We start from the raw sequence: 15732 nt of genomic DNA on the forward strand, positions 1-15732 counted from the left end.
CTTTAATTTGATATATGTTTAAAGGACGCAGTATTTCCGGAACATTTTCAAAAGTTCAGTTGAAAAAGTTCTATTTTTTATACAATGTTTCAAAGTTTGAACCCCCCCTATATAAGGGGAAATTGTCTAATTTTAATAAAAAGTATGTCAAATGGAAGATGTACTTATAATGTATTTAGAAAAAAAAAAATTGTGCTGATACATGCATTTTTCGAAAAGTTATAGCATTTTTAAGTTGAAAATTAAAAATTGAAAATCGAAAATTTTAACACAAAAATAGTGTTTTTTTAACTACGGCAACCGTTTACATGCAGAAGATAAAGTGTCGGGACAAATTTTTTTTTTTCATTTTATAGTACATAAAATAAGCTTTAATTTGATATATGTTTAAAGGACGCAGTATTTCCGGAACATTTTCAAAAATTAAGTTGAAAAAGTTAGTTTTTGTAAAAAAGTTGCAATTTTAAATCCCCCCCCATGAGCAGGTTAAGTGTTAAATTTTCAAAAAAATTATATCAAATGAAAGGAAAATATCTAAGGTTTTAGTTTAAAAAAAAATTATGTTGATTTGTTGATTTTTGAAAAAGTTATGGAAGTTTTAAGAAAAAAAAGTGAAAAAAATGACAAAATTTGTCGATTTTTAAATTTGTAATTTTTTTGGATATTTCCCCCATTTGCGGGGAACGAGGGAAAATTTTTAAATTTTTAAGGGTAATGTCTTCAACTAGATACAATTTGTGATCTTTTGACGTATTGTTAAAAGAAATCGGTCCAGTGAGAGCTGAGAAAAAGTAGTGACAGACACAAAAAAAAAAATAAACACATCATGGTAAAATTAATACCTTCTCAGCTTCGCATCGAAGCTAAAATATAAAGTATAGTAGGAATCCAGCAAATAGAGTTACAGTATTTTTTAGATTAGTATTAATTAATATCTAACAGTGATTACAATTACAATTATTGTCGATCATTACAACACAATTCAATGCGTATTTGAAAAAAAATAATATATCCAATAAGTTTTATAATTTTTGACTTTAGAGCAGGGTAGTTACGTTTCAAACACACAGTGTTTAAAAAGCCAAATGTTCAAAATATATATTATTTTTATGGGTTTAATTATTTTTTAACCCAATTTTAGAGAACGATAACTCATAGAAGACGAATGTATTTTCTTATTAATCGTATAGTACTTAAAGTACTATAAGTAACTTAAGTTGCTTATACTATAAAGTATAAGCAACTTAAATGTAATTTTGTTTTAAATCATTCTGTAAATATTCCATCTAAAGTTATACAAAATCATCTAAATATAACAAAAATGTTGTGATTTTGACTCTAACGCTGAATAACTCACTAAATTACTAGAAATCGAGATTTTTGGTCATTTTTCTTTTTTCGTCTTAATTTACATTGTATTAGCTTTAATTTAATGTAGATTTAATGTTATAATATATACAACACTCATTATGCAGTAACCTATAAATCATTGTCTATTAGTCATCAAATTAAATATATATTATTCATGTCAATTTTTTAACTATTCTGAGATATATGTTTAAAAATGCTTTAATACAAATCTAATGTAATATCTATAAGAAATTCTTTAGTTGTGACAAATCAAATATTTTAAGTAAAATAATATGTAAAAACTAACATAATCGAGTTAGGGTCAATCCATGCCAAATCATCCAGTTGCACAACCACTTTATTTTTTTCTTAATATTTCAGGGTTTAATCTTTATGCTATATTTACATCAAAAAATTTTCATTTTTGTTTTTTTTATGATATTTTGATTTTTATGGCTATTTTAATGTAAAAATGTTAAAAATAGCCAGAACGTAAAAAAACACACAGATTATTCAATATTAATTTATCGAATTAAAATTTTAGAATTGTGTATATTATAACTAAAAATTTACATTAAAAAACCAGTACAGTGGGGTCGTGACATAGTTGAGTCCAGTATAGATATAATCTGATAGTAATTAAAATCACTATCATAAAAAATGCTTCGATGAGAAACTATTGAGTGTTTAATTTAAAAAAATGAATGGGTTATTTATAGGTAAAGACATTATGCATCTATTAAAAAAAAAAATTATATTGATTTGTTCAATTTTGAAAAAGTTATGGCAGTATTAATTAAAAGAAATTGAAAAAATTTCGAAAATTAGAGATTTTTAAATTTGTAATTTTTTTGGAGATTTCCCCTATTTACGGGGAACGAGGGAAATTTTTTTCAATTTTTAAGGGTAATGTCTTCAACTAGATACGATTTATTTTTCGATGGCTCAAACATCATTTACATTTAAATTCTATCAATGAAGTCTAATTTAGTCCATAGGGGTTTTAAATTTTTCAAATGACACTTTTTAAAAAAACTAATATATATTACACCACTTTCCATCTAACTTTCAAATTCATATAATTATTATAATAAAGTAACGAAATAATGTAATCATATTTAAAATTATAATAATAATTGTTATTACCGAAAAGTCCTTTCCGGCAGAAAGGACTTTTCGCATTTACATATCTATGTTGCACTGACATAAAAAATCCAGTTAGAATAAAATTTGTTTCAGATAACAATAAATCTATTGTAATATATATTACATATATATGTATATTAGAAGCTTTTAGCTTATTTAAATATATTTGATATGCATACTTTAATATACACAAGCAATACTTTGGGAAGGTCTATTTAACAAATTATTGCCTTCTTAAAAGTATTCTTTTAAGCAATGCAAATTTTAATCTATTTATAGAGAATAATTTCAATACTTAAGATCTAGCTCCTCCAACCCCCAATCTATTTACGTAATGTAAATAGACATGTTTATTTCTACATTTTTCTTTTTAAACATTTTGATATTAAATATAAATATAACATATTTTCCTATCGATTTATAGATAGTAAAGAAATACAACACGAATGACTTTAAGTTGGAAGCTGTTAAGTAATACAATATTTTAAAAATTATATTAAAATAGATACTCTTTTTGTAGCTCAATAGTAGTAGATTATTTCCTATTCAGTTCTACGTTTTTATTTGTATTATTTCCATTAGTATGTGAGAAAGATTTTTATTAGTATTTTTATTTCTTATTTAATGACGACTTAGTTTTATTAGATACGATTTTTGAACTTTTGATGTCTCGTTGAAAAATCTAATTTTGACCACTATACGCCATTCAACTTTTTTTTATATTTATTTGATAAATACTTTTTGTCATTTATGCTAAATCGGGTGGAATTACTCTTACAATTAACAGTGTAACTAAGATTACAATAGGAAAAATTATCAATAAATAAATTAACAATGTTAAATGTTATAACAGATAATTAGAATACATAGAATAGATAAGATCATATCTATGTTGTGATAGATATAATTACTATTGAGAGTAATGATGGGTGATAAGTCGATAATAAAACAATATGACAATTAAATATTTTTTGACCATTACTTCACAACATAAAAAATATATATCTTAATTTATCATGATAGCCTCTTAGTGTTAGAAAGGTTGCATTTAAAGAATTACGTACAACAGTTGAAATTTTCAATTGAAAATAAACATGTTTGTACGTCTGGAAACAAAAAAAATCATTTCCAACATAGAATTCTGTGTCTGTAGTGGGGATGACGGTGTGACCTTGCCGCTAATATGGAACACAACGCCATCTCTGAGCTTTAGTATGAGAATTGCTTTTACTATGACGCCCTTTTAATTTGAAATAATACATTGGATTGTCCATTTTTTAAAATATTTAATAAATTAGATGATGTGCAAGAATTTCTAAGACAATTTGTGAAAACAAAGAAATTTTAAAAGTTTAAATAATAACAATAATACCTGTATAAGTTACAATCAATACAGAATTAGGTATTATGGTCCTATAAATCAATATATTTTTTTAATTGGCCAATTTCAAATAACATATAAATTTATTTTCTTTAACCCCCTTAAAAAATTTCTATGTAATTATTTAAAAAAAAAATCCTTAAAAAGCTTCTAAATATCTTATAAAACTAAACTATGTCTTTAAAAGTTTTAAAGCCCAAAATCTTTAAGTTATTTACCATAAACTTTTGTCATAAAAAATTAGATATAATCTTTAAAAATTATAATCTAAATTTATTTAAATAACTGTGAAAAATTTACAATTATATAAAAAATATTAAAATATTACATACCTTTGCATGCATTAGATAAATTATCTAAAACCACCACCTCATACCCGGATTCAATTAATGGTATAATTGTATGACTACCAACATACCCAGCACCACCTGTTAGCAAAACGCATGGACTTTTAGATGAGTTCATTTCTAATTATTTGCCTTGGAAATTCTTCAAAATGCAATAATTTGTTATATTTTAAACCTATAAATTAAACCTTTTAACACAAAAAATGAATATTATTATTACCTCAATTATATTTAAAATGAAAATTTTAAAAATTAAAAATGTTATTGAACATTTAATTAGAAATTAAATACTTAAACTAGACTAATTAATACTGAAAGATAAAAGATAACTTATCAGTAACTGCCAACGTAACTCATTCTGAATACCATCAAGGTTGTAGTATTAATAATAATAAAAAAACTATTAGAAATAACTTTTATCATATTAAGCAAATTATTTTATTTTTTATACACAAGTTGATAATTAAAAAAAAAAAATGAACTATAATAAATTTTTATTTGAAAATATTTAACTACATATTTTAAAATTACTCACATTAAAAATTTGTATTAATTTTCTTATTTAAATTAACAGTATTTTACAGTAATACTATGTTTTAACATTTTTAATAACTTTTGATTGATCAAATATTTTCCATTACTTTTTTTTTAAGTAATTCATACATTCTTTAATTACATTGAGATCATTTTTTTTATTATTTGTCTTTAATAAAAAAATGAATTTAATATGAGCATATGGAGTAGCACAGGTGATAAAATTCTAATGAAAATAATAATAATCAGACTCATTTCTTACACACATATTTAAAAAATTAACACTTCTGAAATACTATTTTAAAAATTTTCATATAAAAATAATTTGCTAATTTAGAATTAGGTCCACAAAATATGTGTATTATATGTTAGTATAATTGAACTCAGTTCATTATTCTTTACCTAATGATGTAGACTTTACCTTTTAAATAATCTTGATTCAAGTAAAAATATAATAGAATACCAAATTGTATCACTCCACATAATAATAAGTATTTATATTACAAAGAATAAAATTAAAAATTAAAATTTATATTACACCTCTTTCAATAATACAATGCAAGTCGTCATAAGTAGCTAATCACACTGTTAATACTAAAAATTAATATATTTACTCTTTTAGATAAATACTATTTCGACAAAAAAATTCTTGAATGGTTTGAAAATTAGAAAAATAATCTTAAATAAAACTATTTGTAATAAATCAATTACTGTGTTAATTTACTTACCAACAAGGTAACATTTTAAGTAAAATTAAACTGGAATCGGCGTATAACGCGTTAATATAATTTTGAAGAAATAATATATGAGTAATGTATATAAATACAAAAATTTTATTTACAATTTGTATGAGAATTTTATTACTCAACCACATGAATAATTTTCCGCTAACATTTTTATCGTTTTCAATGGCCGGAATCATTTTAAGAGCTATTATCATTCATACTTTTGTTATCATCAACTAACTTTACGAAAAAACATAGATATAATATATTGTTTTTAATAGTATTCTATTCTTATGATTTAAAGAATAAAAGAGTATATCTAAGTCTGTGTTAAATAATGAACGACATCCCCATAACCGGCCCATTTTACATTAATCACAATGCGAGATATGTGTTGAAAGACCAGTGATGAAATCTGTAATTTTTACAGTGATACCGAAAAAATTATTAGCAGTAATAATATTGTAAAATTCACAGTAAAAAATGATCTATTCCAAATTACCTAATTTCTTATCATAAATACATTTTGGTCCCCACAATATAATATAATAATAATGACATTTTCTACCGCTAGATGTTACCACATAATACCATCAAGAATACATAAGAAAAAATTCAGCAGAAGAACTGTAACCAATTTGCGAGTATTATATACAATGTCGTAAAACTCGCCAAATTATGGGCGAGAACCGTATTTTTTCACTTAGCAATTAATACTGTTTTGTGTAAAATTTAATCAAATTTTTAATAATATATTAAAATAGCTTGAACTCCTTTCAAATCATATTTAAAAATGCAAATAATTTCCGCATAAAGACGCACATATTCGAGTAGTATTATATTCTATTAATAACAAATATAGTTAGCCATCAACTTGCTTATTTATAAATTTATAAATGATAAGAATTATAGATTATATAAGTCATGAATAACCTTACCTTGATTATGGTGAGGAAAACAAGAACCTAAGATCATTCTCCTACATAATACAAGACCGAAAGCTAGTTAATTTGTTTTTGTTTGATTTCTAGTAATCATTTTATTTCTCAATATTCAAAATTCCGAACAAATTAAATTTTAGCCTCTTAAAATTACATTTTTGACCACTGTATAACGAATACATATCGAAATATTATTCTCTTTTTTTTTTTCTTGCCTATATCCCAAATTCTTGGGGTCGGCCATTCTTATTCTAAACTTTCACTTGACACGATCTCCCACATCCTAAACACTCACATCAGCTGTCCTCATATTGCATTCAATAGCATCCCTCCATCTCTTTTTGGTCTTCCTCTATCTCTTCTTCCTTCAACATTCATTTCTATAACTGTTCTTACAGTTTCCGATTCTTCTCTCCTCATAACATAACCAAACCATCTAAGTCTATTTTCTCTCATCTTATCCACGATTGACACTACACCTATACTCCCTCGAATATGTTCATTTCTTATTCTCTCATCTCGAGTCACTCCATTTATTCATCTAAGCATTCTCATTTCTGTTACACTCATTCCCTACTCTATTTTGTTGTCAACCTCTGAACCTTACATCATAGCTGGTTTCACTAGTCTTACAAAACTTACATTGAAATTCTCTTATCGAATAACACACTAGACTCATCTGTGTCTTACATCCTCATTAAAACCATCGTTATTTTGCACAACTAATCCAAAATACTTAAAACTTTCCACCTCTCCTAATACGTCCTCGTCTATTGTCACTGATCTCGTCAATTCACCTACCTCGTGCTCTTCTTTGTCAAACTCGTACTCTATGTACTCTGTCGTACTCCTATTTATTCTTAATCCCTTTTGTTCAAGAGCTAGTTTCCACATCTCTAGCCTTTGATTTATTTCCTCCCTATTTTCTTCTATTAACACTATATCGTCAGCGAACAACGTGCACCACGGTACCTCTCTTTGTATTTCTATAGTAATTTCATCCATCACTATAGAAAATAAGAAAGGACTTACAACAGAACTTTAATGCACTCCTACTCTTACCTTAAAACATCTCCTTTGCAGTATTCTTTACACAACTAGCAAATCTATTTCACACAATATTTATGTCTCGCTTAACAATTCACACCGTCGTCTCTTTTACCGTCTTTAAAAATTCTTTTTTTATAATTCTTTCAATTTTCACCACCGGATTCTCAATACTCCTCCAGTGTTCTTTCTGTTTTAATATATTCTCTTCCCACTACACCATTACACCATTACAATCAGTTTATGTTGTGAATCTACACTCTCGCCTAGCATAACTTTGCACACTTTTACTTGCTTTACGCTATCTGTAATGTATTACTCTCACTCTTATAGTTTTTAATTAAAATAATTGAGAGATGTTTTGAAAGAAATTTCGAAATTCGTAAAATAAGAACCACCCTAACCTTGCATAGTGATAACCTATAGACCTTTTTTCTCTTATTTTTGTAAGTCTATGGACTTCTTTTTCGCCTTCCTTTGTTCCAAGCCATCATACAACTCGTTATACCTCTTAAACTTCGCCTTACTTACTGCACATTTGACTTCTTTGCATAAGCGTTAATACTCCAACCAGTCTTCTCTCCTGTTGCTCTTCTGTCATACTTTGAATTACTTTTTCTTACACTCTATAATTTTTTGAACCATATATCCTTGTTTCCTAGCATTCTACTCTCACTTCCTTTATAGTATTCTTTACAAAACTAGAAAATTACGTAGTTAGTAGATTTTCCATAATACGCAAATTGTAAATTTTGTAAATTCTATAAGTAGCGTTCAAATTATTTCTCCATCATCAAATTTTCACCAGACGTTTTAATTGCCAAAAGGTAATTACTATGTAAATTTGAAAAAAATTCGTTCAATCACTTTAGTGTAATGAGATGATAAAGTTGGCTAATTTGAGCAAGATATATGTGTCTTTCAAAAGTATATATTATAGCGTGAATAAACGCTACAAACGCTACAAAAGCGCTATTTTTTACTTATGTTTCTTAAAAAGTCTTTTTTATATAATGATATTGATGAAAATATAAGCTTGTTAACAGTACAAAAGTTTTGAAACCATTTATGGTATTTATTACCAGAAAATTCACTAGCAATGAAAACAATTAAATATTTTTTACAACCTCAAGATATTAAGATAATATTAAGATTATAGAAGACTTTATTTCTACTAAATCAAACAATTTATATTAAAGTCAGTATAAAATTTGAAAAGGTTATAATGAGGTATTGAAACGTTTAAAATAACAAAGTAAAATAAATAAACTATTTAATTATTTTTGTGTTATCTATATATTGTTATCACATGTAAAAAATGCAATATATTTTTAAAAATTATGTATCAAAATAGTCGTCTTTACATAAGGTTTTTTTTTTGTATATTGATTTTTATTTAAAAAATCACTTGAAAATCTGTAATAAAGGTTTTTTTTATATAATATTCGTTATATAATATATCGAACATATAAATTATATGTTATATAATATATTTTATATAATATATCGTTTTATATAATATTCTTCAAAAATTCGAGGTTTGTATTTGTAAGTCTATAGACTTCTTTTTCGCCTTCCTTTGTTCCTAGTCTATCATACAACTTATCATACCACTTAAACTTCGCCTTACTTACTGAACACTTTACTAATTGCACAAGCGTTTATACTCCAGCCAGTCTTCTCTCCTGTTGCTCTTCTGCCTTACTTTTAATTGCTTTTTCTTAAATTCTATGATTTTTTGAACGTCCTCATCCCACCATCAGATTTCCTTGTTTCCTGGCATTCTACTCTCACTACCTTTGTAGTATTCTTTACAAAACTAGAAAATCTATTTCACACATAATTTATTTATGTCTCCCTCACAATCCACACCGTCTTCTCTTATCGCCTATAAAAATTTTTTTCATTTTCCCCTTTCAAATTTCACTATTGGATCCTCGATTTTTTCTCCTGTGTTCTTTCTAGTTTTGTATATTCTCTTCCCACTACACCAAAACTCGATTACCTTCAGTCTATGTTGTGAAGTTACACTCTCGCCTGGTATAACTTTACAATATTTTACTCACTTAATGCTCTCTCCCATATAAAATAATCAATCTGTGATCTATACCTCCCACTCTTATAAGTTATATAATGTTCTTCTCTCTTTCTAAAATATATATTAACCACAGCAAGATTATGCAATACTGCGAAATATAAGATTTTTTCTGGATTTTACTGGAACCATGCCCTCCATGTACTTTTTCATATCCTCTCCTCTCATTACCTATATATCCATTCATATCTCCACCTATAACCGCATCCTCATTGTCAGGTACTCCTTGCATCACCTCTCCAATCTCTCTCCAACACACTTGTCTATTTCATCAAATNTAATCACATTTCATTACATCCTACTTATGGTACATAGGCACTTACTACACCCAAAGAAAAACCTCAATCAATTTTGATAGAGAAATTTTATCATAATATGATAATGTTTTATTAATACGAACAAAATAATTATTCTTATGAATAATTATTGTTCATGACAAAAAAAAAAAATCATCATATTGATAAATATATCATAGATTCAATAGTAATGATATATTTATCAAATTGAACAATGAATTTATTATATAGATCGAGGTTTTTCTCTGAGTGTACATTCAATATTTTTTCTCGAAAATTATCTGCTGTCGGTTAATGTTCCAACATTCCATGTATCTATTCTTACTTTGTATTTATATTTCTTACCAATACATATATCGAGCCTAGAGTTGAATTATGATGTCTCTACACCGTTGACACTACAAGCATTCGGTAAACCTGTACACATGGCTAGTGAAACAGTTACCGCACAAGTTATCCGACTGATATCAAATACTTTATTCTTTAGGTTTCTTCCGTCTCTAATTATTTTATTTTCTCTCGCCTGTGGTCCTCGGGTACATCCAAGGTGGGACAATTCGCTGAAGTTTTATTCAGGACTCCTCATTCTTTTTGACAAAATTGTACACCAGCTGTTGAACTAACGTAATTAATCGCCTAATATGACTATCAGAGTAGTCGTGAAAGTATTATTATCCTCTTCTATAATGAAAGGAAATTTTGTTATCTAAAACACATGATTATTTTTATCATGGAAAAGTGGCTGATCCTAATCATAACGAAGAATAACGGAAAAATTGTAACACAAAAGTGGTGTCTCTCCATACATTTTATTTTACATTTTGACGCGCTGCTAATGGTTATTATTAAGATTGCTTTAGACTAAAACCTAAAGCAAATTTAAACATCATGTAAATAATTGAACATCTTAATAAAGTAATTATTTGCTCCTCGAATTTCCATCGTGTCACAGACCTAAAATATGGTTTAATCACTTATTCAACACATTTTTTATAATATTATTGATCTAGGCATGGTTATGGAAAGTCGGTGGAAGCAGTCCTCTACTTTAATTTGTTGTCCATAAATTAATTTAATATAATATAACAAATAAAATTTCTATTAAAGTGAACGCACACTAATATCCACAACAAACATTTATGTTTTTTATACACCCAAAGAAAAACCTCAATCAAAATTGAAAGAGAAATTTTATCAAGGGTTTATGATAATGTTTTATTAATACGAACAAAATAACTATTCTTATAAATAATTATTGTTCAAGACAAGAAAAAAAAAATATCATATTGATAAATATATCATTGATTCAATAGTAATGATATATTTATCAAATTGAACAATGAATTTATTATATAGATCGAGGTTTTTCTCTGGGTGTAAGTTATCTGATTAAAAAACATTATAGATAAATCGTTTAATAAAGTAACACTGGACCATAAATGTGTAATTAATACATGTAATACCTTAAAAAAAGAAAGAAAGAAAGAAAACTTTTGTCAATGCACTAACAATAAAAATTATTTTTTTTGTGAAAAAAAAATTGAATTAATTTAATATGACACGTATTAATAAATACAATAACACAAGAAAAGATTTTGACACATACCAATAGATCAACTATAAGCAATGTGTTCAAATATTTAAAAATTGCCGTAAGTGACAAAACCAAGTAGTGCCCTTGTATTCGTATTCAGTGGCGGTTCGCGACTTGGAGGACGGAACGATCACACCCCCTACTAAAGTTAATTAAAAGAAGAAAATTAATTATATATTCTTAATTCTACATTTTTATTATAAATGTAAGTTTTTAAATAGTGCCCTTGCATTCGTATTCAGTGGCGGTTCGCGACTTGGAGGACGGAACGATCGCACCCCCTACTAAAGTTAATTAAAAGAAGAAAATTAATTATATATTCTTAATTCTACATTTTTATTATAAATGTAAGTTTTTAAATAGTGCCCTTGCATTCGTATTCAGTGGCGGTTCGCGACTTGGAGGACGGAACGATCGCACCCCCTACTAAAGTTAATTAAAAGAAGAAAATTAATTATATATTCTTAATTCTACATTTTTATTATAAATGTAAGTTTTTAAATAGTGCCCTTGCATTCGTATTCAGTGGCGGTTCGCGACTTGGAGGACGGAACGATCGCACCCCCTACTAAAGTTAATTAAAAGAAGAAAATTAATTATATATTCTTAATTCTACATTTTTATTATAAATGTAAGTTTTTAAATAGTGCCCTTGCATTCGTATTCAGTGGCGGTTCGCGACTTGGAGGACGGAACGATCGCACCCCCTACTAAAGTTAATTAAAAGAAGAAAATTAATTATATATTCTTAATTCTACATTTTTATTATAAATGTAAGTTTTTAAATAGTGCAATTGCATTCGTATTCAGTGGCGGTTCGCGACTTGGAGGACGGAACGATCACACCCCCTACTAAAGTTAATTAAAAGAAGAAAATTAATTATATATTCTTAATTCTACATTTTTATTATAAATGTAAGTTTTTAAATAGTGCCCTTGCATTCGTATTCAGTGGCGGTTCGCGACTTGGAGGACGGAACGATCGCACCCCCTACTAAAGTTAATTAAAAGAAGAAAATTAATTATATATTCTTAATTCTACATTTTTATTATAAATGTAAGTTTTTAAATAGTGCCCTTGCATTCGTATTCAGTGGCGGTTCGCGACTTGGAGGACGGAACGATCGCACCCCCTACTAAAGTTAATTAAAAGAAGAAAATTAATTATATATTCTTAATTCTACATTTTTATTATAAATGTAAGTTTTTAAATAGTAAAATAGTTATAATACATTTGTCGTGTACGAACAATTAAGTTGTTTCCCTCAGATATCAGGAGTATATGAGGGACGCATGCACACACGAGCAGTGTTTGGCAGCGTCGTCCAAGCAATATGCTGAAACATATATCATAAACGAGTCCCACAATCGTGTGAGTGCAGGGACGGCGAGCTACGATCTTATGTAAGGGTTATGGACGACAGACAGCGTAGTTCATACGGTAAAATTTTATTATATAATAGACAAGAAAAAAAACGCTTTTCTGGAAAAATTACTTAGCGTGCTCGGATTTTCAAAAAAAATTTTTTTAACGAAAGTACTCGATCACCAGACTCCGAGAAAATAATTGACGAAGGTCGGAAAATTTTTGCCGCTCACCTGCAAACGTTTTAAAATTTCGACCGTTTTCGAGAAAAACGCTCGCTGACACCAGCGTTTTACGAGTTAAGGTTTGAAATTTTCACCGGACCCGTCCAATGACATTCCTAAGATATGACACACTGATTCTAATGTAATATTTTCTGCAAAACACTTACCGTGAACGACGTAGCTGGGTACTCTTACCGGAATCAATAGCCTACTTATGATGACGGCCTGAAGAGCCTTACGCGCCAATGACGCGTAAGGCTCGTGAATCGGTACTCAACTATCAAAAACAACTCCACCAAAATAATCAAGTCAATCGTCAAACATTGGATAAAATAAAGTGTGGAGTATGTGACCGCTGAAACCATTTACAAAAAAACTGTCGATACAATGACTATAGCTACAACATCTGCAATTTAAAAGGTCATTGAATCTTATGTGGAAATATGGTAAGAGTTTTAGAAAAAATTATGATAACCGTTCATACATTAAATTTTTAACTGAAAATTTTAATGAGACAATAGACGATCAGTTGCATACAATTTATCTAACACATTTTTTAATTTGATAAAAACTAATTCTCAAGATAAAATTTAGCCATTTTACAACTACTTTAATTGTAGAAAATGTAAATGTTAAGTCTGAAAAAGACACAGGATAGTTGGAACAAGTATAGATTATATTTGACAGTGATTGAAATTACAATCATAAAAAACGTTTCAATGCAAATCTGTAGGTGGTGTTTAATTTTAAAAATTGGTGGATTATTCTAAAAGAACATGATTTCTTATTTCCTTATTTATATACTGATTACAAGTTTTATGATTTATAAGTGTAATTTATGTATAAATATTTATTATAAGAATTAAATATAGTATGAAATTGATACTTAATGATTTGGTAATGTAATTTTTACGGAGAAATTATAAAAAATTATAGAGTAGTTATTACTTTTATGGCAAACGTATATAAAAGTTGAAGGTCTTACAATATTTAAAAAAAAAATTGTTTGTTATTTATAAATAAGGAATTTTCATCCGAGATCATAATATACTTTTCTAAACCCATTCTTATGCCGATTTTAAATCTGCAATTAGAGTTTCGCATATGGCCTAAATAATAACAAAATACTTCTAATTAATTTAACAAATATTTATGTTTGATTATTAGGTTACGTATGAATAATCAACTAACATATTTTAATTTAAAAAATGCAAGGGTTAAAGAATTGTTAATGATGAATGAAGAATTGAAAAAGGCAAGAAAAACTTTTGATGAGCGAAAATTTGCAGGAAAAGGTGTTGTATATGTTTTTTTTTTTTTATAAAAATATATTAATTTATTTTAATTGTTTTTATGTTTTAATAAATAATAATATTTCAATAATATTTCTTTAATTTATTGATAAAAAAAGTTGGGACAAGTATAGATGACATCTAACAATAATTATCCTTACTATCATAAAAAACACTTTGATGCGAATTTATTAAATTTCACAATAAATTACATATTTGTTATTTTACAATTTTTTTTTTCAGATTTCGCACAAATATTATATGTTTGTTGAATATTTGCATAACTGATTATAAATTTTTTTAATGGAAAAATTGAACATTTTTTACTTTAACGGCTTATTTTTCATAGAAAAACTGTGGGGACAATTTTTTTTTATATTGTAGTACGTTTCAAGATTTTTAATTAGGTATAGGGTAAAGAAACACAGTCATTCCAGAACATTTTATATTAAAATATCTTATTTTAGTTCAGTTCTTACATTTATACAGTTTCTTAAAGATTGTTAATATATGACTTTTGAAATTCATTTCTAATATTAAACATAAATTAATATTATATAATGAACAGAAAAAGAATTATCTTGTTATGTTTGATACTGGTAATAGTAAGTGAATATTTCCATGAAAATCACATTTGGCAAATGAGTAAAATTAAAACTATGAGTACAGTTTTTAAGCCAATGATATTTAGTATTTAATTATACATAACATTAATTCTTAATTGGATTTTTTATTTAATTTTATAAATACATATTGCATAAATAATTTATTTTTATGAAATGTTTCAGGAAATGAAAGTTCTGAAAGTAGTAACAATTTAAACAGTATAAACAAAAAAATTTTAACCCATATGACAATTTTTATAGATTTTCCATTGTATAAATATGTAGTTTATTTTATATATACGTTATTATAAGTTTTTTTGTATATAGTTAGTTTCTATGTTTAAGAATTCTAGAAATCGATTAATTTTTATGTGAAATTTGATTTATTTTAAAATATTTTACTTGTGAGAGATATAAGTTATAGTCGTATAAAATACAGTCAAATACGTTTATATTTAAAATTAAGAGTAATTTAAGCCTCATATTCAATATATTTATTATATATAAAGGGAAATGGTCAGATTTAAAAAAAAGTATGTTGCATAAAAAAAGATTATAAATAGTACTTATCTTAAAGCAATTATAATGATCCATACATTTTTCAAAAAGTTATAAAGTTAAAAATATAAAAAAAAATTTCTTTACAAAAATTGTATTTTTTTTATTAAATTTGATGTCCATTTTCATCATGAAAACAAAATTAAGTCCGAAATTTTTTTTTCCATAATAAAGTATATTACATAAGCTTTAATTTAATATATATATAATAGTGTCAGTGTTTCCAGAACA

General features: G+C 26.6%; 1 protein-coding gene and 1 long non-coding RNA gene across 2 annotated transcripts in view; one reads left to right on the forward strand and one right to left on the reverse strand.

Moving 5' to 3' along the window:
* LOC126906617 (UDP-glucose 4-epimerase-like) overlaps window positions 1-5843 on the reverse strand; it is a 22347-nt gene extending 16504 nt beyond the window's left edge. The window contains exons 1-2 of the mRNA XM_050687291.1: window positions 5487-5843; window positions 4210-4412 (exon numbers count right to left, since the gene is read on the reverse strand). Of these exons, the coding sequence (XP_050543248.1) occupies window positions 4210-4342 (133 nt within the window). The 5' untranslated portion in view covers window positions 4343-4412; window positions 5487-5843. The remainder of the gene's footprint in view (window positions 1-4209; window positions 4413-5486) is intronic.
* A 7378-nt stretch (window positions 5844-13221) lies between these two features.
* LOC126906843 (uncharacterized) lies at window positions 13222-15288 on the forward strand. The gene is made up of 3 exons (XR_007704363.1): window positions 13222-13492; window positions 14214-14341; window positions 15127-15288. It is a non-coding gene; the product is annotated as an uncharacterized LOC126906843 (long non-coding RNA).
* The last annotated feature ends 444 nt before the right edge of the window (window positions 15289-15732 follow it).

The sequence above is a fragment of the Daktulosphaira vitifoliae genome, unplaced genomic scaffold (genome assembly GCF_025091365.1).
Source record: "Daktulosphaira vitifoliae isolate Bord-2020 unplaced genomic scaffold, ASM2509136v1 Scaffold_5, whole genome shotgun sequence".
NCBI lineage: Eukaryota > Metazoa > Arthropoda > Insecta > Hemiptera > Phylloxeridae > Daktulosphaira > Daktulosphaira vitifoliae.